Raw genomic sequence first — 25,102 nt, 5'->3', positions numbered from 1 at the left:
GCCAAAAGGCCGGAAGTACCGGAAGCTCTACCGAAAGTTCAACCGCACCCGCCGGGGCGACGACTCGGGCGGGGTTTCCGATCCGTCAGCCCCTATCATCCGTTTTCGCGCCCTGCAGTTGTAGCAAGCGTGCGAGGAACTATGGTGGACTGCGGAGATGCGCTTCTGGACGTACAAAACCCAATCCGCGCGGGTGCTGTCCCTCCTCCATCCCTCTAGAGGGCGCTGCTCAAAGACCCGGATTAACGGCCTCTCCCGACGCAAGCCGGAGCAGGCGTGAGCCCCTGCGCACGCGCATTTTGAGCTTCGCGACTTCCGGGGTGGACGGAGTCAATAATAAGAATTCTCTTTGCGCATGCGCCCTTGGTGCTAGAGGGTGGAGCCTAAGTTGGAGGCGTCTCGTTTCCAGCCCCGCGTGGGGCCGCGCGTCTTGATGACGTCATTCAGGCGCCAAGTAGTTGAATGGCGGCTCCCGTCTCTGCAGCGAACCACCGCGCTATGGATCCGGCAGGTAAGTGTTTCCGCGTGCGACGGCCATTGCATCCGGGTTGCCTGGCAAGAATTCGGTCGCCAGCGTTCTCCGTTCTTCCGCGAGCCCAATGCTGCGCGCCGGGCGACTTGGCTCCGGCCGGTCCCGGAATGGCCCCTCGAGGAGCCCAGTACACCAACCGGGGCTGGGCCGCGCCTGCATGTCATCCGCCCGGGCCCCGCACTCAGCCTCGCCCGGTGGGTGCGAGGCCTCAACACTCTTGGGGGAATCACACCCGGCAGCGTTCAGGAGTTCCTTTTGGCTCTGCGCTCAGAAATTGCTCCTGGCAGGCACGGGATTTGAACCACCGCCCGTCCCGGATCGGTTGCGTGCAAGGCAAACGCCCTACTGCCGTGCTATCTCTCTGGCCCTCCTACATCTAATTTTAAATGTTCAGATTTGGGGAGTGATCTATGGGATCCGGGGTACATATATGGCATGTTCAAGAACCTGAGTTCAATCCTCGGTTCTACACTGTACCCTAAGCACCTCTAAATGTTGTCTTAGGGACAATACACCCCTCACCCCAGCACTGCTGAGCCAGCCAGAATGGTGCTGCAGTGCAGGAATCAACAAAGCCGATTGGCAGAGTATCGCTATGAATTGCTCTTGAGCCCCTACCCTGCCTGTGAACCCACCTCAAAAGTAGGACTTTGATGAGGACTAGAGCAATAGTATAGTGGACAGGGCACTTGCCTTGCACACAGTGGCCCTGGTTCTATTCCTGGCATTCCTTATGGGTCCCCCATTCCACCAGGAGTAATTCCTGAACCTGTTGGAATAACCCCTGAGCACTTCAAAACAAGAAAAGAGAAAGCAAGCAAGCCAGCAAGAGAAAAGAAAAGAGAAAAGAATTAAGCTTGAGCCCCTCCTCGGGGTGTGTGTGTGTTGGAGATAGAGCTTTTTGTGTGTGTGTGTGTGTGAGTGTGTGTGTGTGTGTGTGTTGGAGATAGAGCTTTGTGTGTGTGTGTGTGTGTGTGTGTGTTGGAGATAGAGCTTTGTGTGTGTGTGTGTGTGTTGGAGATAGAGCTTTGTGTGTGTGTGTGTGTGTGTGTGTGTGTGTGTGTGTGTGTGTGTGTGTGTGTGTTGGAGATAGAGTTTTGGGCACCCTCATCTCTAAAGAGGGACACCCCTCACTACCTTCCTCCGGGCCCTGTGGGATCATGTCCTGCAGCTCAGAAGGCGGCTGTACCAATAGCGTCGGTTTTGCAGAAAGTTCGAGAAGAATTGGTGGAGTTGGGTTTGGAGTGGGGGGCTGTTAAGCAAGCGCAGGCTAAGCTAGCCAAAAGGTAAGTAAGGAATGCCCAAGTTACCTGCATCTATCTGTGTGGAAGATAAGATAGTTAGACATGCTTCTGTATGGGGGCTGGAGAGATAACATGGAGGTAAGGCATTTGCCTTGCATGCAGCTGATTCAAACAGACGGTGGTTCGAGTCCTGGCATCCCGTATGGTCCCTGTGCCTGTCAGGAGCAACTTGTAAACGCAGAGTCAGGAGTAACATACCCCTGAGCACCGCAGGGTGTGGCCCACCCGTCCAAAAAAACTTATTTAGACTCACAGAGTAGAAATTTGGGCGCTGGCTGGAGCAGATTGAAGTGCAATGAAGTCTACACTCCTTACAGGCTTCGTGATCCACGTAAAACACTGCCATTGCCTTCTCTCTTTTTTTTTTTTTTTTTGAGGGGGGGTTTGGGCTACACCTGTTTGATGCTCAGGGGTTACTCCTGGCAATGTGCTCAGAAATCGCCCCTGGCTTGGGGAACCATATGGGATGCCGGTGGATGGAACAGTGGTCCAGGCTACACTAGCGCTTGCTAGGCAGACAAACGCCTTACGTCTAGCGCCACCTCTCCGGTCCCCAATTGCCTTCTCAAATTGCTAGTATCTGAATAAAGCTTGTTTCTCAGGGTCAGCAGTTAGATCTTGAATTGGGTAATAGAGTCAGGCACAACATTAGTAGGAATCATGCCCCACTTTGCCCCACTTCTCTCCCCTCCCATCTGGCACTACCGACTAGATTTCTGCTTAACTTAGATGTATTTTCATCTCAAGGTTCTGCTCTTGGGGCCATTATAATAATACAGTGGGTAGGGTGCTTGCCTTGCATGTGTAGCTGACTCAGGAACTCAGGTTTGTTAGCATCCCATACTGTCCACCGGCCCAGCTAGTCAGGAAGAGGGGGGCGACTGCACTTTTTTGGGGACATATTTGGCAATGCTCAGGGATTATTCCTGGCTCTGAGTCAGCTTTCAAATGGGAGTTGCTAACTGGTCTAAAGGAAGAATTGAAGGAAACCCAGGAAGTTCCTATGTCGAGGTGGTCACCATGGGTAGTTCCTTTCAAGCCTCCCGATTGCCTACCCAGCCACCTTGTTTTATCCCTCCCTCTGTACAAATACGGGTAGAGCCTTAATGCAGTTGAGGTCAGCAGGCAAGCTGTGCCAGGACAGTCTAATTGGTGAGATTCTGCACTTCCTCACTGCACAGGCTTGTTTTGGAGAGTTTTCTTTTCTGTCCTGGATGGGCAATGTCAGAATCTGAAACTTGTTGCTGGTTTTCTGATGGTCTTTTCTGAGGCTTCCTTCTCTGGGGAGCTTACTCCTCCCTTCAGTTTGTTTTCACATAGCACAGGTGAGAGAAAATGGTAAATTTTGCTTAGTTTATTTTTGGTTTTGTTGCTTTATTTGGGGCCACACCCTGTGGCACTCTGGTTACTCCTGGCTCTATACTCCTGGAGCTGCTTTTGGGACTGTGTGGGATGCTGGAGATTAAAACCCTGTTTGGCTGTGTACAAGGCAATTGCCATGCTGCTATACTTTTTCTCTCGCTGTGTATTTTTTGTTTGTTTTGGGGTTATACCTTGCAGCACTCAGGAGTTTTTTCTGGCTCTTCTGCTCAGAAGTCGCTCCTGGCAGGCTGGGGGACCATATGGGATGCCAGGATTTTAACCAGGGTCTGTCCTGTGTTGGCTACATGCAAGGCAAACGCCTGACTACTGTGCTATCGCTCCAGCCTCTCTAGCTGTGTATTTAACTCTTGGTACTGCCATATTTAATTGCTAGTGATTAACCCCCTGTTGTTCTCCCTTTTTTGTAGCTATACTAATTTCATTGTGTTATTTTAAGAGGATAGAGAGATACCACAGGGTAAAGCACTTGCCTTGCATGCTGCTGACCCCAGTTTTACCCTGGAGTGATGCCTACGCACTTCTGATTTTGGCATTCAAACAAAAATGGAACGTGGGACTTGACTATTTTTCATATTGACTTAGACAATATAATACACTGCTATATGACAGATGTTGAGGTTTTTGTCTTTTTTTTTCCTTCACAGTGGTTTCCTAAGGCAGCCAATTTTGACTCTCCACGGGCCAACACCATGGCATTTCCTCATCTGCAGCAGCCCAGCTTCCTACTGGTAAATACTAATTGCTGTTGAGAATCTATAGCTGAGACACCTTCAAGTTCTTTCTTGCAGCTTGAAAATGTTCAATGTCTGGAAAGTGTGATAGAAGCAACAGTGGACTCTGGGTTAAATCTTGGGCTCCACTCTGCATACTATTTGTGTGGGGCTTGGCTTTGGTTTGATTTAAGGGCGGTTCCAGTTCTCAGAAGATAGTATTTGGGGAGAGGAGAATGTTTGGTTTGGGGCACACCCATTAGTGCTCAGGGCTACTAATTCCTGGCTTTCTACCCAATAGTGACCGATAGTGATACCAGGGACTGAACTGAGCCAGTTAAAGGAAGGCGATTACCTTAACCTGTGTACTCTCTTCAGCCCCAGATGATGCTTTTTAAATATTTGGGGAGAAAAATTTTTCCCTCACTTTACTAGCGCTAATAGATCACCAATGGCCTGCCCTAAAGGGCTTTGTCCTCTCTGCTGCCTGCAATGGGAAGCCCCACCCTATGTGCAGATGTGCAGGTAGAAAAGACTTGATTTCTTTATGAAAATTCTGGCATTTCCTCATGATCTGAATGCAGTGGCTGAAGGTTTTTTTAATTGTAGTCAGATGAGATCTTACTATGACTTAAGGAAGATTTCCTTAGTTCTTGTCCTGAATGTCTTCTAGCCTTGCCAGGCTCTTGCCTTTTTATTTTAAAAACATTTTTATTTATTTATTTTGGTATTTGGCCACACATGGCAGCACTCAGAGTTCAGAATCGCTCCTAGTAGCTCGGGGGACCATATGGAATGCTGGGAACTGAACATGGGTCCATCCCAGGTTGGCTTTTGATTATCAGTTGACAGCTTGGCTAAAAGCATTTCAGTCTTGGCTTGTCATTTCACAGGGTTCTGAGTTCAGTTGGTTCATGATGAACTATGTAAACAACATTTTGGTTAAGAGGACTTAAATGACCGCAAATGAGGGCCCGGAGAGATAGCACAGCGGTGTTTGCCTTGCAAGCAGCCGATCCAGGACCTAAGGTGGTTAGTTCAAATCCCAGTGTCCCATATGGTCCCCCGTGCCTGCCAGGAGCTATTTCTGAACAGACAGCCAGGAGTAACCCCTGAGCATTGCCGGGTGTAGCCCAAAAACCAAAAAAAAAAAAAAAAGAAAAACAAATGACCGCAAATGAAACTGTTGGGCATGTTCATACAAATGATCTCATGGCCAGCCATATGGGAAATTCAGTGTTCATGTGTACGCATGCAGTGAGTGAGGATTTGGTCTATGAGAAGGAACCCCCCCATATACTAGGGAACCTTTCCTGGCCCTGGCATTGCATCATTACTGAGGTTGCCTAAGGAGTAGTAATCTAGAGAACATTGGATCTTCACCTTTCCCCCACAGCATCAAATTTTCTTTGTTCTGTTTTTGTTTTTGAGCCACATCCAGTGGTGCCCAGGGGTTTCTCCTGGCTCTGTAATCAGAAGTTACTCCAGGGCTGAAGTGATAGCATAACTGTCTTTCGGGTATTTGCCTTGCCTGTGGCTGACCAGGGACGGACCCTTGTTCGATCCATGGCATCCCATATGGTCCCCTGAGCTTGCCAGGAGTGATTTCTGAGCGCAGAGCCAGGATTAACCCCTGAGCGCTGCTGGGTGTGGCCCAAAAACCAAAAAGAAAAAGAAATTACTCCTGGCAGGTTTGAGGGACCATAAGGGATACTGGGGATCAAACAACGACATGCAAAGCAAACACCCTACAGCTCTGCTATTGCTCTGGCCCAAACCAGTGTTTTTTAGCCAGAGGCGCTGTGACCTCCTTTGGAACCCAAGGATATTCCAAGTGGAGATTGGCCACAGGTGCAGAATGTGTGTGTATGTGGGTGGGGGGGGCGAGGGCAGGTGACAACTACGGGCGGCAACTATGAGAATGAAATGACCTCAGAAAATAAGGTTGGAAAAAGATTGAGAAACAGATCTTTTTTTGTTTGTTTGTTTATTTAATTTTTGGGGGGGTAATACCCAGCAGTGCTCAGGACTTATTGCTGGCTCTACACTTAGGGATCACACTGGGGCTTGGGGAACCATATGGGATGCCAGAAATTGAATTCTGAGTCATCTTTGTTCAAGGCAAGTGCACTTCCTGTTATACTATCAAGAAAATCTTCTTTAGACCATTGGCTGTTGTGACTGACAGAGAAAGTTGGGGAACTAGGCAAGGGGCATTTGACTCACAGCTGTGCTTAAATTTATGGTTTTGTTTATTTAAGGGTTTGAGGTCCCACCTAATATTACTCAGAATTTACTCCTGGCAACTCAGGGATCACTCCTGGTAGGACTCTGGTGCTATCAGGGATCAAATTGGAATGGATGCATGCAAGACGTTACCCTCTGTACTATCTTGCCAGCACTATGGTTTCTGTTTTGATCTAAACCAGAATATCAGTAATGGCTGCCAATACAATATGCTTTTGATCGATATTTTTTCTTCTTTCTTTTAGGCTACCCTGAAAGCTGACTCTATCAATAAGCCTTTTGCACAGCGGTGCCAAGACTTGGCTAAAATCATTGAGGATTTTCCAGCAAAGGTACAGCCCTGCTGAGGTCTCTCTGTGGTGCATATTGCATATGCTGCTTTTTGTTGTTTGTTTTTTGGGTCACACCTGCCAGTGCTCAGGGCTTTATTCCTGACTGAGATCATATATGGTGTTGGGGATCAAATCTAAGGTTGGTCATCTGTATAGAAGGCAATTCGTCTCTTCCTTTTTACCTTTAGGCACTTTGATTTCCATTACTGTTATTGAAGGGGTATCATGCATGTCACTTCAGCACCCACTTCTTTCCAGAGAGGTCATTTCCAGCGATCATTGTCATACTGATCCCTTCTTTACCCTAACTGTATTCTTGCCCTTTGTATCAAGCTTCCTACCATGGACTGGTCCTCCTGACCCTTGTCTCTATTGTCTTTGTGTATTATTGCCATACTCTGTTGTTTTTGTTTTTATAGTCGCATAAATGAGTGCAATTATTCTATGTCTGTCCCTCTGACTCATTTTACTCAGCATAATACTCTCTATATCCATCCATGTATAAATCATTTCATGGCTTCATTTTTCCTAACAGCTGCATCATATTCCATTGTGTAGATATAGCACCATTTCTTTATCCACTCATCTGTTCTTGGTCACTTAGGTTGTTTCCAGGTTCTGGCAATTATGAATAGTATTGCATAAAAATAAATAAATAAAAAAAATAAATTTTACATCAAACCCAGAATCAGATAATAAGTGTAAGTTACAAACTAGCCAGGACAAGGAGTAACAAACTGCAGATTTGAGAGCACATTCCAAGAAAGTCTGTTGCACCTTTTTTTTTTTTTTTTTTTTTTTTGGTTTTTGGTTTTTGGGCCACACCCGGTGATACTCAGGGGTTACTCCTGGCTGTCTGCTCAGAAATAGCTCCTGGCAGGCACGGGGGACCATATGGGACACTGGGATTCGAACCAATCACCTTAGGTCCTGGATTGGCTGCTTGCAAGGCAAACGCCACTGTGCTATCTTTCCAGGCCCAATGTTGTACCCTTCTTTTTCATTTGTTTATTTTTGGGCCACACCCAGCCGCACCTAGGGGTTATTCCTGGCTCTGCGCTCAGAAATCACTCCTGACAGACTCGGAACCATATGGGATGCCCTGGATCGAATCTGGGTCCATCTTGGGTCAGTCGCATGCAAGGCAAACACCCTACCACTGTGCTACCACTCCAGCCCGTGTTGCACCCTTCTTAACAGAACTCTCTTCCAATGAAATCTGTTATGTACTGACTTAGCTGACTGGCCCAGGTCTAGAGCAGTGTTGCTGGATATGCCACACTCCTCAGGGGAAGAAGCTGGAGCCATGTCTCTAGGGGTGCACCAGTATTCCTGGGAGTAAGTCTGGGGTGCTCAAGCCTGAGAGTGACCCCGGAGAGCAGGGCCTGCAGAGGTAGGAGCGGTGGGATTCTTGCTGGAACCTCACGGTTTTCTCTTGCAGGAGCTACACACCATCTTCCCCTGGCTGGTAGAGAGCATTTTTGGCAGCTTGGATGGTCTCCTTGTCGGCTGGAATCTTCGCTGCCTCCAGAGTCGTGTGAGCCCAGTGGAGTTCAGCATCGTGATGGAATTTCTGGACCCAGGGTAGGTAGATCTGTCTCGAAGATAAGTAGACGTTCCCCTGTAGTGATCTCATTTCTAAATTGCTGCATTTCTCAAAGCTAAGCAACCAGGTCTGACGGCTTGCAGTTTATTTATCTTGTCTTTGTTGGTTTGATCTCGTGTCCAGTGGCCCAATGATGAAACTGGTGTATAAGCTTCAAGCTGAAGACTACAAGTTTGAGTTTCCCATCTCCTACTTGCCTGTAAGTTGGTGTGAGAACTATATTCGGGGTAGAGGTTTCTACACAGTGGTTGTAAGATGGTTGATTGGGACTTGGTCACATTGGAGAGAGCGACCATGTCTATTTAGAGCTCAGGAGATAGCACATTCAGAATGTCAAGTTGGGGTTTTGTTTCTGTAATGGGCCTCTCAAGCTATGTTCGGGGATCCTGGAACCACTCCCGGCATTCCTCAGTCTACTATGCCAGACAGTTCAGTACTTGTGTTTGGTACTGTGGTTCTGCTGGAGCACAGCAGTGCTGGGACCATAGACTCACCTGCTGGTGCTGGGTCATTCTGCAGCTACACTCACTGGCACTAAGGGGGGTCATGTGATGCCAAGGATTGAACTCAGGCTTCATGCATACAAACCATGTTCTTTTTTTTTTTTTTTAATTTAATCTTATGAGGTACAGAATTAAAAATCTTTTTGTTTTGTTTTTTGGGTCACACCCAGCAGCACTCAGGGGTTACTCCTGGCTCTATGCTCAGAAATCACTGCTGGGCAGGCTCGCAGGCTGGTGGACCATATGGGATGCCAGGATTCCAACCACTGTCCTTCTGCATGCAAGGCAAACGCGTTACCTCAATGCTATCTCTCCGGCCCCCAAAAATCTTTTTTTAAACCAGCTTATTTATATGTTTAAATTTTGAGCCATATTTAGCAGTGCTCAGGTTATTCTGGCTCCGGGGCCATGTAGGATGCTAGAGATCAAACTCAAGTTTGGAGGGCAAATGCCCTCCCCACTGTGCTATCACTCCAGCCCCTGAATTAAAAAGGTCTTGGTGATTGAGTTTCATAGAATATTCCAACGTCAGTGTTCATTTCCCACCACCAATGTCTCCAATTTCCCTCCCATCTTTTTCCTGCCTAACCTGCCTCTATGACAGATACTCCTCCACACTTTTTCTTTTCTTGCAGACCATATTCTTTAAGGATCTCCTGGCCCTCATATTTGTTTTTATAAAAATAGGACCTTCCACACTAGTGCTGCAAGCACTAGTCTGCTCCTGACCATGGACCATAGCAGATGCAGCTTTTGGCTGTGGCTTTTGGCTGTTTTTTGAGTCTCACATCCTCGGGGCAAATACAGTGGGGACTTTTCAGCAGACACAAGAAGGAGAAAAGATGGCACTTCGAGTGCTGGCTGCTGTGACTCTTTGAGGGAGGGTGTGAGGGGCTCACTTTACAACTCTGTTCAGGGATGACTTGAGAACAGCCCTGTTCCTCATTCCACGTCCCCAAACCCTCTTTGGGCCGTGTGCAGGAACTGCCTATCAGCCCGCTTCCTTTCTACAGGGCCCTGTGAAGGCATGCATCCAGGAGCGGGTTCTTCCTGACAGCCCCCTGTACCACAACAAGATCCAGTTTCCCCCCACCGGCGGGCCAAGCCTGAACTTAACCCTCAGTATCCTTTGTCTGTTTCCTGGTGGGGGGTGGAGGGGACAGCCCCCTCCCCAGCAGAGAGCTGTAGGGAAGAACCAGCACACTGTATGTTTGACCCCTGATGTGACCCTTAGATTCGTTCGAGTATTACTTATTCTTCTTTGCTGCGAGCCTCATCACTCAGAAGGTATGGGAAGGATATCATCAGTGCGGTTTGCAGTTCCAGAGCCCTCACTGCGGAGATGGGGGTGGCAGGATCTTTTCCCCCAGATCAGGGAGCACTTGGGAGCCCCCCCCAAGTCCTTCTAGCCTTTTTTCCTCTTCCCACCCTCCTGTCCTTTCTCCACTGTTGCCCTCAGACCTCCCTATTTACTGAGGATGACTTGTGAGGCCAGACCTGACATGCACTGTGTGCTCCTTGAGCCCAGGAATACTGTCTTCAACTGGGGGAGGGCATTCTGGATAGGATTAAGGAGTGCAGTCAGGGGGAGCAAGAATCGGCTGTAACTCATAGGAAGGTCAGGGAGGAGCCCTCAGCAGGGAAGCCTTTTTCCTAGTCCTGTCCTGAGGCAGCTGCTGGTGGCTTCAGGGGTGATGTCCAGAGCCACATGCTGACATGAGTTTCCTTTGCAGCCACTCCCTGGGACCCTTCACGTCCGTACTTCAGACTGTGCCTATTTCATCCTAGTAGATAGGTACCTGGCATGGTTCCTGCCCACAGAAGGCAGCGTGCCCCCGCCATTCTCCTCCAGCCCAGGGGGGCCTACTCCATCCCCAGCTCCCAGGTAAGTTTCTTTGGCTGCCCTTGCGCTTGACCAGTGCCTGAGGTATCTCTGCTGCTGGACACTGAGGCCTGGCCCTTATATAGAGTGTCCTGATCAGTAACCCTCACTCTCAGACACAGAGGTGCCACTCTTTCTCTGGGACCCTCCATTTTTCCTGATGAGATCCCCATCCTTGCCACCCTGGCACAACCTGGAGCATAGGACCGAGAGGATTTCAATTACCATCTCTGAGGCACTGGACTCGTGGTACATTTATGAGGTCTTACCTGGGTATGTCCCCACACCAGGCAGTGTTGTACTCTCTCCACACCTGCTGTTGGGGACCTTAAGGTCAGGACCAGGGAGGTGTGGAACTGGATGGTACTGCCAATGGATGATTTTGGAGAGAAAGGACTTAATGGGGGCACCATAGTAGTGGCCTGTTGGTCTGTTTGCTTATGTATATGTGTATTTATGCATGTCTGTACTTACATCTATAAATTGAGATGGGGCTCTGGGTTACTCTGGGCAGTGCTCGGGATCATGGAACCTGCACTCAAGGCCCTCTGTGGTCCCCCAGCCTTACAGCTCAGTTCTTAGGATCCATGTGTCCAGGCTGTCAGCATTAGCTGCTTGATTGCTGGTCTTGAAGGGTGTTGACCAGACTTACAGTCAAGTTAAATAGCACAAGGCACCTGAACTGTTAATATGATGTGTTTTGTGATGAGATACGCCAAGACCACATAGTTAGCACTAGTGTTAGTGTCCCATGATGATGCTCTACTGAAAGCACTTACTTTTGGGCTGGTTGCCTAATGACTGTTTTTCATTTTATTTATTCTGCATTTACTCCATGAAAAAAGACTTTTTTTTTTCCTGCTAAGTTTACATATATGTCAGTATGGACTTGGGGTCCCATCATGAGCTACCATGTTTTATTTTGTTCCTGCTATTATTGGTTTTGATGTCTTGATTGTCCCTTGGTTATGCCACAGGCACCAAAGATTATTTCTGTGTTTCCCTTAGGACACCAACAATGCCTTTTGCTTCCTATGGCCTCCACCACACCAGCCTCCTGAAGCGACACATCTCTCATCAGACATCAGTGAATGCAGACCCTGCCTCCCACGAGATCTGGAGGTCGGAAACGCTGCTCCAGGTGACATGGGGCTCTACTGTACCTGAGTTCAGAACAGACTCTTCAGCTGCCTTCTCTCCCCTCAAAAGGCCTCACCAGTGTGTGATTTGCAAAGGTTCCCCCCCCCTTTTCCGCGGGTTACCTTTTTTTTTTTTTTTTTTTTTTTTGGGTTTTTGGGCCACACCCGGTAACGCTCAGGGGTTACTCCTGGTTATGCGCTCAGAAGTTGCTCCTGGCTTGGGGGACCATAGGGGACACCGGGGGATCGAACCGCGGTCCGTCCAAGGCTAGCGCAGGCAAGGCAGGCACCTTACCTTTAGCGCTACCGCCCGGCCCCGTGGGTTACCTTTTTACTTTTGATAGTGTTTTACTGTTAATAGTGTTTTCTTTTTCTTGTTCTTTTTTTTTTTTTTTTTTGTATTTTTGTGTTTTGTTTTTGACTGTTCCCAGCAGAAATTATTCCTGGCAGGCTTGGGGGACCATGTAGGATGCCAGTGATAGAACCTGGGTGATTGAATGCAAGTCAAACACTCTACCCACTCACTATGCTATCACTCTGGCTCCTGATTGTGTCTTTTCTATGTGCACTTTTTTAGGGGGAGGTTGAACCATACCTGGGGACTGTTATGAGGTAGTGAGGCATCAAAATAGGCTCAGCGGTGTGCAAGGCAAGTGCCTGAGCCCTTGAATTATCCCTTCACTTCTACTAAATTTTCAGTTTTTGTGATCTCCTATTATTCTGGGTTATTTTCCATTGGTTTCCTTTGCTGTGGAGTCCTATCTGAGGAAGTTGTCAGACCTAGGGGTCATAAAAGCGATTCCTCATGCTTCTTCCTTTTTTTTTTTTGGAGGGGGAGTTTGGGTTTTGGGCCACACCTGGTGATGCTCAGGAGTTACTCCTGGCTGTGCACTCAGAAATCGCTCCTGGGGGCCGGAGAGATAGCATGGAGGTAAGGTATTTATTTGCCTTGCACGCAGAAGGACAGCAGTTCGAATCCCGGCATCCCATATGGTCCCCTGAGCCTGCCAGGAGCGATTTCTGAGCATAGAACCTGAGTGCTGCCGGGTATGACCCAAAAACCAAAAAAAAAAGGAAGGAAGGAAGGAAGGAAGGAAGGAGGGAGGGAGGGAGGGGGAGAGAGAGAGGGGAGGGAGGGAGGGAGGAAGGATGGAAGGGAGGGAGGGAGAAAGAAGGAGGTATGGAGAGAGGAAGGAAGGAAGGAAGGAAGGAAGGAAGGAAGGAAGGAAGGAAGGAAGGAAGGAGAGGAAGAAAGAGAGAGAGAGAAGAAAGAAGAAGAAGAAAGAAAGAAAGAAAGAAAGAAAGAAAAGAAAGAAAGAAAGAAAGAAAGAAAGAAGAAAGAAAGAAAGAAAGAAAAAAAAAAAGAAAGAAAAAAGAAAGAAAGAAAGAAAGAAAGAAAGAAAGAAAAGAAAAGGAAGAAAGAAAGAAAGAAAAGAAAAAGAAAGAAAGAAAAAGAAAGAAGGAAGAAAGAGAGAAAGGAAGAAGGAAGGAAGGAGAGAGAGAGAGAGAGAGAGAGAGAGAGAGAGAGAGAGAGAGAGAGAGAGAGATTGCTCCTGGCTTAGGGGACTATAAAGGATGTTGGGGAATCAAACCGTGGTCAGTCCTAGGTTAGCCATGTGCAAGGCAAATGCCTACCGCTACGCCACCGCTCCAGCTCTTCATGCTTTACTTCTAAGAGTTTTTTTTTGGGGGGGAATCATACCCAGTGGTGCTCAGGGGTTACTCCTGGCAGGCAGGGGGGACTATAACAGGATGCCGGGATTCAAACCACCTTCAGTCCTGAATCGGCTGTGTGTAAGGCAAACACCCTACCACTACGTTATCTCTCTGGTCCTACTTCTACGAGTTTTGCAGTTAGAACTCTCGAGACCTGGGTCTTTGGAGCTGCTGGAGTCAGTTTTCATAGGTGTCATGAGAAAAGGGTCCAGCTTTGTTCATTTCTCTGTAGCGTTTCAGTCTTTCTGGGTTGTATGGGTTGAGAAGACCGCCTTGTTCCCCCTGAAAGGGGATGACACCCTTATTAATGTGTTCTTCTGCAGGTCTTTGTTGAAATGTGGCTTCACCATTATTCCTTGGAGATGTACCAAAAGCTGCAGTCCCCTCATGCCAAGGTATGTTGCTGCCGTCCCAGTGCCTGATGTTGAGCTTCCATCTCAGTCACTTTGCAAGGACTAATGGTGGGAGGCAGATACCTCGTATCCCGCACCCTGCCACGGAGCAGACGGGTTTAGCCGTGTGTGGCTTGTTTCACCAAGGCCCCACCACCACCACTTAGGACTGTCTTCTCTGGGATCCTCCTGTGCTTCTCCCTGAACCCCTCCCTGGCAGCAGGAACGGAGGTTGAGACACTCCTGCTCTGGGGTGCTTTGGACACCTCTACGCCTTTCATCTGGGTTTCCTTTCATTGCGGTCCTGTTGCTTCTCCCCCAAAGTGATGTCTAGCAAATCTCAGCTTCCCTCCTGCCTGCAGCCTTGCCTGTCTCCTGCTGTGTCCTTTCCCCTCACTAGGCAATACACGCACCTGCTTGGGTCCATCTAGGGGCTGGGAGGCGTGTTGCCTTGACTCGCTGCTCCCGGGCCCTCCTGGCTGCAGCCTTAACTCACAGCTCCACAGCTCTGCTTTGCTTCCCTGTGCTGCTCACATTTTGTTATGTTGCTGCCAGAATCTTCCTGGGCTGAAGAATTTGGGGGCTAAGCTCTGAACAGCTTGCAGCTCTCCCAGGATTCAGAGAGAATCCTACTGCAGTCTTAGTGCCCCTGTGGGAGACCAGGGGACATCCCTGATCCTTCTTGTTGGCATCCTCCAGAAAGAGGAGAGAAGATGGACCGGGCCCCCACAAGTAGTGTGGGGCCAGGCTCCTGCATCTCCCCAACCTTCTACTTCCAGCCCTAACCTGCTGCATGTTATTGGCGGGCATCTCCTTAGGGATTGGTTTGCCTCTGTGTGCAGCCCAGTCTGCAGGAGCCGCCCCTGCAGGGCCTGCCTGCCTGCTTGTCTTGCCACTCTTAACACTGCAAAGACACTCACTTTTGTTTCTAGCTGTGCATCTGCCAGCCTGGAGGGCCTCTCCTTGGCCACCATGATGACCCAGGTCTATACTGGGAAGACTGGCCTTGCGTCTTGGGGGCCCTGAATTCCTGTGTGCACCTCAAGTTCTGCATGTTGGCTTCCTCTTGACCAGACCTCGAGGTGGGGCATGCTGCTGACACTAGCCCTAAGGAGAGGGATGCAAAGAGGATGCCTGAGAGGAGCTGCACTTGACAGCATGTTGAGGCAGCAAAGGACCTGAGAAGACTGTGCAGGGCCTGAGAGAGAAGGTGGAGAGTTTGAGCCATCCCTTATGCCTGCCCTTGCTGACGTGGCCAGTCCCAGGATACCGTCTCATTGCCTGGTCTTTTTGCTGCCTTTAAGTGTACGGTACAATTCTTCCTCGAGGGCCCGGAGAGATAGCACAGCGGTGTTGGCCTTGCAAGCAGCCGACCCAGGACCAAAGGTGGTTGGTTCGAATCCTGGTGTCCCATATTGTCCCCCGTGCCTGCCAGGAGCTATTTCTGAGCAGACAGCCAGGAGTAACCCCTGAGCACCACTGGGTGTGGCCCAAAAACCAAAAAAAAAAAACAAAAAAAAACAATTCTTCCTCTAGCTTCATGGGTGACTGCACCCCATGTTGGGGGCAGAAATCAGCCTGAAGTCTGCAGTGAAGCACGGGAGTCCTGGATCTGTCCCTAATTTGAAGGACATAGGATGTGTCCCTCCTGACAACCCCTTGGCATTCCTGAGGCCCAGCTGGCTCCAGGGGTGCATACTCATTCCCTGCACCACTAAAGCTCCCCAGCTTGCTGCTGAGCAGAGCTGTATGTGCGCCATCAGGCCATGGGAAGAGCTACAGCCTGATTCCAGTGCAGGGCATTCTTGGTCCCTGCTGGCTGAAGTAGGAACCTAGGAGATCGTGCTCCCTAGTCACATACTAAGCAGCTGCTGCACTCGGGTCTGGCATGGATGAGGCAGTAGCTTGCCTGCTCCCTTGGCTGTTCTCATCCCTGCCCTGCAGAGCCTGGCACACGCTTTGTCACCTCTGGGGACACAGCCTGCTTGCTGTTGGAGCCTCTTCGGGCCTGCTCAGCTGATGGCCTTGGGCCCGGGCTGTCCCAGCCTCCGACCTCCAGCTGCCTTTGGGAGGGTGTGGTTTGGGTCAGGTTCTCGGGGCTCCTGCAATTGGAGCTGTTGAGGGATTTCAGGAGATGAGGGGTTTCTGTTCAAAACCCCAAACTCCTGAGGGCACAGCCTGTGGGAGCTGAAGCCAGTCAGAAATGGATCCTGATTAGCTCTTAAGACTGAAGAATTCGATTACATGGCTCCTCTGTTGATTTGGTCAGTTTCTTCTCAGGACTTACAGGGGAGACCAGGAAGTAGTTGGGGAGGACCTTCTGTTTGCAGAAATATGACCTTCAGGGCGGTGGTCCTGGCAGTGTGTCCCAGAGAGGCCCTTGGGCACAATCATCCCAGGTCTGGGGGAGGGCAAGGGAAATGGGGACGGGACTAAGAGAATGTACAGGGGTAGGGCACTTGCCTCGCATGTGGCCCCATGAGCACAACCAAGTGTGACAGATCCTAGCAACAGTGAGCAGGAAGTAGGGTGGCCTCAGGGGTCTCTTGGCCCCCAGATAGGCAGGAGAAGGAAGAGCCCACCAGGAGGGGCCTTGGTCTGGTGGCAGAGGCAGTGGCCAGCTGAGCTGAGGCTGCTGGACTGGGTTGTCTAGATGGTCACTGATGTGCTTTTGTTTCTGTTTTTCTTGTTTTGTTTTGTTTTGTTTTTGTCTACTCCCCTTAACTTCTGGGCTCATTCTCACTGTTTTCTACCTTTCCTTACCCACTCCCCTACCCCTTTCTCCTCCTTTGCTCCCCTTGCCTCTACCTGTCCTGCCTCCCTCGGTTTTTGTTTTGTTGTCTCAGCTGGAGGTTCTGCACTACCGACTCAGTGTCTCCAGCGCCCTCCACAGCCCTGCCCAACCCAGTCTCCAGGCCCTCCACGCCTACCAAGTACTGGCCTCTCCCGCTCTGTTCTGTGTCCCCCCACCCTGTGGTATGAACCCCAGAGCTGAGTCAGTGCACTGGTAAAGAGTGGGGCTGGCTGGGCCGAGTCAGAGGCCACTTTCCAGCAGAGCAAGCCCCTGTGTGTGAGCAGGATTTCGGGTTTCAACCTCCAGTTGTGCAGGGTAACTGGGAATGGAGGTTGGGAGTGGGATAAAAGGCCCTAGCTGGCTGTGGTAGCATCGCCAAGTGCCTGGCCAAGATCCTTGCTAGGCTGAGCTATTAGCCGGGCTGGGGTGCTGTGGGCGGTGCTCAAGGACCCATCTAGGAGATCCTGAGGCTTATGAGGGTGTCATGATAATGTCCACCTGTACCCCTTGGAGCTGCTTCCAGAGTAAGCAACTTCTGGAGAGGATGTTCAGGCACAAAGGAAGTGGGAATGATCAATGCAAGATCTCAGGGCTGTGGAGACCCCATAGATTCCTGACTGAGATGGTCGTCCATGCAGTGTCCGTGCAATCCAGTGATTGGATGGTACAGTGGGTAGGGCGCTTGCCTCGCATGCAGTCTCTGGATTTGATCTCTGGCCCCAGACAGTGTCCTCCAAGCACCATTTGATATGTGCCAGAAAAGAGAAAAATGTGCTGTCCGTAGCTTTGCTTGCAGCCCAGAGAGTGCAGGACTGCAGCTGGGAGTGAGCACAGACACAGTGCCTTGCTGGGCTAGAATAATGGTACGGCATGCAGCAAAGTTCCACTGTGGCAAGGAGAGGAGAGAGCTACCCTGCATGACCTCCTGGCCAGGAGGGTATAAACATGGGAGGGTGTGAGTCCCCGTCTGCAGCAGGAGCCACCTAGGAGGTGGCACCGGCCAGGGTGAGCACCCAGGGCTGGGGCTTGACTGGTCTGAGTGTCCCTGGGGGAAAACAAGAGTGAGGCAGGACCTGCTGCACAAGGGAGACTGCACATGTTCAGCACTCCAGTGTGTGGCTGAGAGCACGGAGGAGGGGTTACTGGACGGATGCTCCCATGGATCAAGGCAAGAGGCTGTGGTCAGGGCAAGGGAAAGGTTCCGGCAGAAGCATGGCATGATGCCCTCTCAAACTTGTGTAATTATCATTAAAACTTACTTTTTCTTCAAGGTGCAAATTCATGGCACTGACCAAAAACTAGTTAAAATGGCTGGAATGATAGTACAATAAGGCATTTGCCTTGCATGCGGCCAACTCAGAACTGACTTGGGTTCAATCTGTGGCATCCCATATCCCGAGCCTGCCAGGAGTGGTTTCTGAGCTCTGAGCCAGGATTAATTCCTGAGTGCTGTTGGGTGTGGCCAACTGCCCCCCCACCCCCCCCCCCCCCCCGAAAAAAAAGAAACCTAGTTAAACAGAAATGACCTGGAGTTCTGTCCCACACTGGTGGTATTTTTCATGGCTCGGATCTGAGAGTTTTACTGTGTGGGGTACCAAGGTGGGGAGATGTGTGTGTTATTCTGGGTATCCAGAAATAGCACCAAGCAGTGGATTCTGGTCCTAGTGTGCCCCACCACCCCACAGGCCTCAGCAAAGAGTCTTGTCTCAAAGATGCTTGTGAACTCTGGGAGCAGAAGTTGAACTCCATCTGAGGAGTTAGTTTGCTGTTGCCCCAAAATAAAACCCCCAAAGTTGGGCTCACAGAATTAAAGGGCTTTTGTTGGAAGTGGTTTGCTTCCCCAGGTTTGTTAGTGGAGGAAAGGCTGCTCTAGGCAAGGAGTGGGGGGGTGCAGCTGGAGAGAGACTGGTTAGTATTCATCTGAAAGGGGAAGCCATGGGGCCGGGTAGGTGGCGCTGGAGGTAAGGTGTCTGCCTTGCAAGCGCTAGCCAAGGAAGGACCGCGGTTCGATCCCCCGGCGTCCCATATGGTCCCCCCCCAAGCCAGGGGCGATTTCTGAGCGCATAGCCAGGAGTAACCCCTGAGTGTCAAATGGGTGTGGCCCAAAAACCAAAAAAAAAAAAAAAAAAAAAGAAAGGGGAAGCCATGGCCCCAGCCAACCACCTGTATACCCCCAGGAGTGGGCAGTGACCCCAAGGAGCAGGAAGGGAGCTGGTGTTGCCAGGCAGTAGCTGGCGAGGTGGGGGGAGTAACGCTGCCAGGGCATCAACAGCTCTCGGACATGGCAGTGTCAGCACAGATCCCATAGCTGGCCTGGTACTGGGAGAAGCCACGAGCCGGCACCCTCTCCTTGCAGGAGTCCTTCTCCCCCACTGAGGAGCATGTGCTGGTGGTACGCCTGCTGCTCAAGCACCTGCACGCCTTCTCCACCAGCCTGAAGCCTGAGCAGCTCTCGCCCTCCACACACTCGCACGCCACCAGCCCCTTGGAGGAGTTCAAGAGGTACGCACAGCCAGCCGCTTCTGGGGGAGGGGGGCGAGGGACACTTCTGAGGTGGGCAATTGAGGAGACTGAGTCCTGCTGTCCACTCCTGTCCAGAGAAAGCAGATCCCACAGGAGCCTTAGTGTCCTGGGGATATTTGCTTCGAAGAACAGACTAGAGCTGGGTCTGAACTCAGACCAGACTAGGTCCAGGGGGACTCGTGTGGCTGGCCTGGAAAATGAACCTTTCTTCCCTTCAGGGCTGCTATCCCCAGGTTTGTCCAGCAGAAGCTCTACCTCTTTCTTCAGCACTGCTTTGGTCACTGGCCCCTTGATGCGTCCTTCCGAGCCGTGAGTTTGTCCCTTTTGCCTCTTCCCTGAGCAGGTCCGGTGAGCAGCTGGGTAGGACCTGACTGTGGCCTTGGGTTCTGTGGTTCCCTGCATCAAGGTGTCCTAGACTGAGCCTCTCCTGCTCCCAGCTCCTGTTGGTGTGCAGGGCACGGGAAAGGCTAGAGCCTGGCAGTACCCCAACCCATCTGGTCAGGCACTTAACATCTGGGAGCCAGACTTTGTGCTACCCTACCCTGCTGTGTTCGCTCAGGATGCCCTGTCTCCCCAGGTGCTGGAGATGTGGCTGAGCTACCTACAGCCGTGGCGGTATGCCCCTGAGAAGCAGGCTCAGAGCAGCGACATCCAGCCCCGGAGTGTGTCCGAGAGATGGTGAGTGTCTGTGGTGATGGTGGGTTGCCTCTTCCTGTCTCTTCACCGTGACTGACCTGTAGCTGCACGGGATGATGCATTCACCCCTCACGGCCAATCCAGGCTTCCATGCACCTGCTCTTGATCCCCCTCTTCTGGGCAACTTCTGCATGACCTCTGTTGGCTTTGGAGGGCTCCATTGTCCTTGAGGCCTAAGTCTTCCCACCTCTCCTGCCTCCCTTAGGCCTCCTTCACCACCATTCCTGGTTCTTCCATGAATGGAAATCTGGGAGACAGGGCCCTGCTGGGGGCTGTACACCCTTAACATCACACCTGTCCCCAGGTCACCTTTTGTGCAGGAGAATCTGCTCATGTACACCAAACTCTTCGTGGGCTTCCTGGGTCGTGCCCTCCGCACTGACTTGGTCAGCCCCAAGAACGCGCTCATGGTGTTCCGCGTAGCCAAAGTCTTTGCACAGCCCAACCTGGCCGAGATGATTCAGAAAGGTGAGCCAACCCTCAGTCCCAAAGTAGTCTCCCAAGGGTCCTGGGTGCCTCTCAGAGGCAGGGTGTATACCAGGAGATTTATGGCCTCTGCAGAAGTCGAAGGGCCCAGTGCCCTTTGTCCCTCTAGCACACTCTCTGAGCTGTGTGAGTCCGGGGACTCTGGTCATGGTGGCACCCTTGACCCTGAACCATCTGTCTTCACAAGCCAAGCCCAGTGATTGAGTTTCCACTGCATCCTTCAACCCTATTTCTGTTGAGACTGGCAGGGCCAGTAAACAGTAAACAAGTAAACAAAACTTGATTACTGGACCCCTGCCCTGTGCAGCTTGGGCCTTTGGGGCCATTGAGAGACTGGCACTCGGCACTGGGGAATCCAAAGCCAACTCATGTCCTGCCCTAGGTGAGCAGCTGTTCCTGGAGCCTGAGCTCGTCATCCCCCACCGCCAGCACCGGTTCTTCACTACGCCTACATTTACCGGAAGTTTCCTTTCGTCGTGGCCACCAGCTGTCACTGACATCTCCTTCAAAGTGAAAAACCATGTCTATAGCCTGGAGGGCCAGGACTGCAAATATACCCCAATGTTCGGGCCCGAAGTCCGGATGTTGGTGAGTGATCTGGTGTCCTTGAGGTCCCAGACCCACCTTGGGCCTGGGCATTGAGCTAGTGAGGGCGTGCACATTATGTTGGGAAATTGGATGTTGAGGAGGCTCTGTTGTACTTTATTTCTGTGAAATACTGCTTTTAAGTACAGCATTTATTAGGGGTCATTCCTACTGAGGCTGGAAAGATAAGATAGTACAGTGAGGGGCCGGAGCGGTTGCACGGAGAGATAAGGCGTCTGCCTTGCCAGTGCTAGCCTAGGACAGATTGCGGTTTGATCCCCCGGCGTCTCATATGGTTCCCCTAAGCCAGTAGTGATGTCTGAACACAGCCAGGAGTAACCCGAGTGTCACAGGGTGTGGCCCCAAAACAAAACAAACAAACAAAACATAGTACAGTGAGTAAGGCATTTGCCTTGCAGGAAGCTGACCCAGGTTCAGGTTGATTCTTAACAGTCCATATATTTCTGAGCCCCACTGAATGTAGAATCAGGAATATATAACCCACCAAGTATGACCCCAAAGCAAAACAAGACATTTCCACATATACAGTACTGTGCTGCTTAAAAAATACTTGTCAGGGGCCTCATGAGAAGGTTCAGGGCTTAAAACACTGCCTGTGTTTATGGTTGATCTCAGCTCAACCTCTGAGCTTATGGTCTCTACCAAGAGTGACCCCTCAACACAGAGCCAGGAATAAGTGCCCCGCACTGTTGGGTGTGGCCCCCAAGCCAACAACAAAATAATGGTTTTAAGATCTAGAGACATGGGCTTAGGCTTTGCATGCTAGAGGCCCAGGTTTGATTGCTGGCACCACACGGTCCCCCGAACAGAATCAGAGTTACCTCTGAGCTCTGCTACATGCGACCTCGCTTTGCTGTGGATTCTCTTGTAGCACCACCTGTTTGTGTATTGGTGGCTGGTTTCTGGTAGGCAGTATCACCTCGCAGCTGACAATTCATCTGTCTGCCATGCAGGTCTTGCGCCTGGCTCAGCTCATCACGAGGGCCAAGCAAACAGCCAAGTCCATCTCTGACCAGTGTGGCGAGTCCACCAGCAGCCACCCCTTCCTGGCCTGGCTGGGTTTCTGCTCCAGTGACACCAACGGCTGTAGTCCCGCCAATGACTTAGACGAGATGGGACAGGACAGCATCCGCAAGACGGATGAGTACCTGGAGAAGGCCCTGGAGTACCTGTGCCAGATGTTCCGAGTACACATGGGGGGCTGCCCCTTCCCTAGGCTTCTGACACCCAAGTCCTGGGCTCTTCTGTGGGAGCACCATTTCTGGGTCTCCTTGTGGCCTCTTTTGGATGATGAGTCCAAATAGCTTTCCTGCTCTTAGGAACTGACACGGTCTCTCCTCTGACAGCTCAGTGAGGCTCAGCTGGCCCAGCTTACACTCGCCCTGGGGACGGCTCAGGATGAGAATGGGAAGAAGCAGCTCCCGGACTGTATTGTGGGTGAGGATGGACTCATCCTCACGCCCCTGGGTCGTTACCAGGTTAGAGCCCCTGTCCTGAGAGTCCTCAGCCCTAGGCAGACACCAAGCATGGGTGTACTTCCTGGATGGTGTCTAGGGTTGGGGGCTCACCTGGGCTTACCTCCTTCCAGATCATAAATGGGCTGCGCCGGTTTGACATCGAGTACCAGGGAGACTCGGAACTGCAGCCCATCCGGAGCTATGAGATCGCGGGGCTGGTCCGTGTGCTCTTCCGTCTGTCCTCTGTCATCAACCAAAAGGTAAGTGTGGGGACAGGTACCCCTGCCTGCCTGCCCACCTGGAGAAGAGGTGCCCAGGCTCAGGCCTATCCCTGTCTGTTCCAGTTTGCAGGTCAGATGGCAGCCCTGTGCTCGAGAGCAGATTTCCTCGGTAGCTTCTGCCGCTACCACCTGATGGAGCCTGGACTGGCTGACAAGCACCTGCTGAGCCCTGTGGGCAGGGCTGGGATGGCCAGCCGCGTCCGTGGCCCCCGACTGAGCCTGCGCTTCCTGGGCAGCTACCGCACACTCTTGTCCCTGTTGTTGACCTTCTTCGTGGCCTCTCTGTTCTGTGTTGGGCCCCTGCCCTGCACCCTGTTCCTTGTGCTGGGGTACCTTCTCTATGCTATGGCCATGACCCTGCTGACTGAGCGAGGCAAGCTGCACCAGCTCTGATGGCGGGCGGGACAGACGATGCCCTCACAGGCACTGGGAGCCCCCAGCCTGAGCCTGCCCACCTTCGCACTTGTAGGCGGGTCTCTCTGATGCTGTGGCACTGCCAAGAGAAGGCAAAGCGAGGACTGCATGGCTTAGGCTTGGAAAGAGAAACAGCAGCGAAGAACTCAGGCACTCATGGAGGCCACCACAGGCCGGGCTGGACCCTAGCCCTCCTCTGGGGACCCTTCATCGAGGGGGCTCCCAAGTCCTTTCCTTGTTGGCATCATTGTAGGATTTCTCCGTGTTTTTCCCAGGGAGAAGAGGGGAAGACAGCCAGGCCTTCACCACTTGCAATTCCCTCCCGGCCTTATGGTGGGCATGAGGGGACAGCTCAGTCCCACCCACTCCCCTGCTAGGGTAGGATCAGAGACCCTGAGAGAACTTGACCTGCTTCTCTGACTCCTAATTGTAAAGCTAAGTTTTGCCACCACCTTTGACCAAGCAAGTGAGGGTCATTGTCCTTCGTGTTTTCCCAGTATTCCAACCTGTGCCTGGATCGCTCCGTTTTGAGGAGCATTGATCCTTCAGAAACACAGGCTGATCGGAGTGTTTATCCACACATTCCGGAGGCCCTGTTTGGTTGGCCGTTCTCCGGCACGGGTGCTACTGGCTCCCTGGAGTCCCATCGCTGGCACCAAAGATGACCAGAGCATTGTTTGTGTCTTCAATAAAATCTTTTAAAAAGAAGTTTTTAAATGTTGGATTTTGTATTTTGTTGTATCTTTGGAACCTATGACCAAAAAGTAAATCAAACTTTTGACTAGTCCCAAATGTGAATAAATATATCCTGCTTCTTAGTTCGGGTTTTGGCCTCTGCCTCAGGTGTGGTCACTCAAGTGATCCAAGAACCCTGGGTGCTCACAATGGGCAGGGAGGGTTGCGGACCTGGTAAACTAAACGGGTACTCTGCTGGCCCTAACTGCATCAGGCTACCTTCTGCTGGCTTTATTTTGTTTTTGTCACCTTGGTCTTAGGGGCTACACCGAGCGATGATCAGGTGTTACTCCTGGTTTTGCCCTCAGGAGATGCACTAGCATGTTTGGGGGACCATATGGGATGCCAGGGATCAAATCCTAGGTTGGCCACATGCAAAGCAAGCACCCTACTGTCTGTACTCTAATGTCTGGGCTGCCTCCTGACTTTTATCTTGGGGCTGGAACCTATGCTGGGCTAGCTGTGTGAACTCTGCCTTTTCAGTGGATCAGAGTTAGCCAACATAAAAGCTGATCATGGCACATTCGTTGGCCTCTTCTGTGGCTTCTGGAGGCTTCAGAGGGAGCTTGCTGTGAACATTTGTCAGCCTGAACCTGAAACTCCTTTTCTTGGGTGTGGCAGCTGCTTGAGTCAGAATTAATGAGCAGAGGAAATAAATCACATCCAGCTGTCATGAAATGGGCTTCGTTTGGATAGTCAACTTGTAAGAATGGGTTAGGCTGAGATGACAGTCTGGGTCGGAGATGAGTGACGTCCCTCAACAACCCTAGACAGAGGACCCTCCCCATCTCCCTTACAGCAGGTTCTTTTGACATCATGTCCCAAACAGTTGCCTTTTCCTGTGCCTGTGGAGAGTTCCTGCTCTGTTCTGTCCCAATGGCCAGTGACCAGAGCAGCTTCTGACAGAGAACGAAGCCTTGGGCTGGCAACTGAAAGTCCTGAGGAGACCTCCGTGATCACTTGAGGAATCATGCATACTGGACTAACCTTCTCTGTAAGTTGTACAATAACATCTACTTAGGTCTTTAATTTGCAGTATTCTTTCAAATAAAGTAATTTGGTAGCTTCTCCCCTTGAAATAAAAGATGGACATGAGTTTCTCATTCATTCTGGATCAAATTTAACCACTTTTTGGCATTTGCCTTGTTTTTTCCCAGAAGGCGGCACTGGATTTGATTAAAAAAAAATTCTATTGTTTTTGGTTTTAGGTCACACCTAACAGTGCTCAGGCATCAGTCCTGGTGGGGTAGAGGGCACCATATGTAGCACTAAAAATCAAACCAGAGTTTGGCAGCATGAAAGCCTCTGTATTATATCTCTGGCCCCACGGTCTTGCTGTGACCCTGCTCTCATTTAAATGATTT

The 25,102-nt window shown here is 50.9% G+C and overlaps 1 protein-coding gene across 1 annotated transcript; it reads left to right on the top strand.

Annotated features, from left to right (window-relative positions):
- Positions 1-384: 384 nt before the first annotated feature.
- Positions 385-23,711, top strand: SMPD4 (sphingomyelin phosphodiesterase 4). The gene is made up of 20 exons (XM_049764599.1): positions 385-511; positions 3,864-3,947; positions 6,422-6,508; positions 7,950-8,092; positions 8,238-8,313; positions 9,631-9,739; positions 9,852-9,904; positions 10,351-10,502; positions 11,508-11,640; positions 13,678-13,749; positions 16,593-16,679; positions 18,897-19,042; positions 19,282-19,372; positions 19,641-19,741; positions 20,064-20,227; positions 20,628-20,833; positions 21,805-22,038; positions 22,198-22,329; positions 22,440-22,568; positions 22,653-23,711. Exons 1-20 carry the CDS (start codon positions 434-436, stop codon positions 22,980-22,982), a joined length of 2,607 nt encoding a protein of 868 aa, XP_049620556.1. The 5' UTR covers positions 385-433; the 3' UTR covers positions 22,983-23,711.
- The last annotated feature ends 1,391 nt before the right edge of the window (positions 23,712-25,102 follow it).

Source organism: Suncus etruscus, chromosome 17 (assembly GCF_024139225.1).
Source record: "Suncus etruscus isolate mSunEtr1 chromosome 17, mSunEtr1.pri.cur, whole genome shotgun sequence".
In the NCBI taxonomy this organism is placed as follows: Eukaryota; Metazoa; Chordata; class Mammalia; order Eulipotyphla; family Soricidae; genus Suncus; species Suncus etruscus.
This window is presented reverse-complemented; position numbering and strand designations above follow the sequence as displayed.

Excerpts from the sequence above, each read along its gene's own strand:
- SMPD4 (XM_049764599.1), top strand. The coding sequence starts at position 434 with ATGACGTCATTCAGGCGCCAAGTAGTTGAATGGCGGCTCCCGTCTCTG. Across the intron at positions 9,740-9,851 it reads AAGCCTGAACTTAACCCTCA|ATTCGTTCGAGTATTACTTA; the intron begins GTATCCTTTGTC and ends TGTGACCCTTAG. Across the intron at positions 11,641-13,677 it reads GGTCGGAAACGCTGCTCCAG|GTCTTTGTTGAAATGTGGCT; the intron begins GTGACATGGGGC and ends GTTCTTCTGCAG.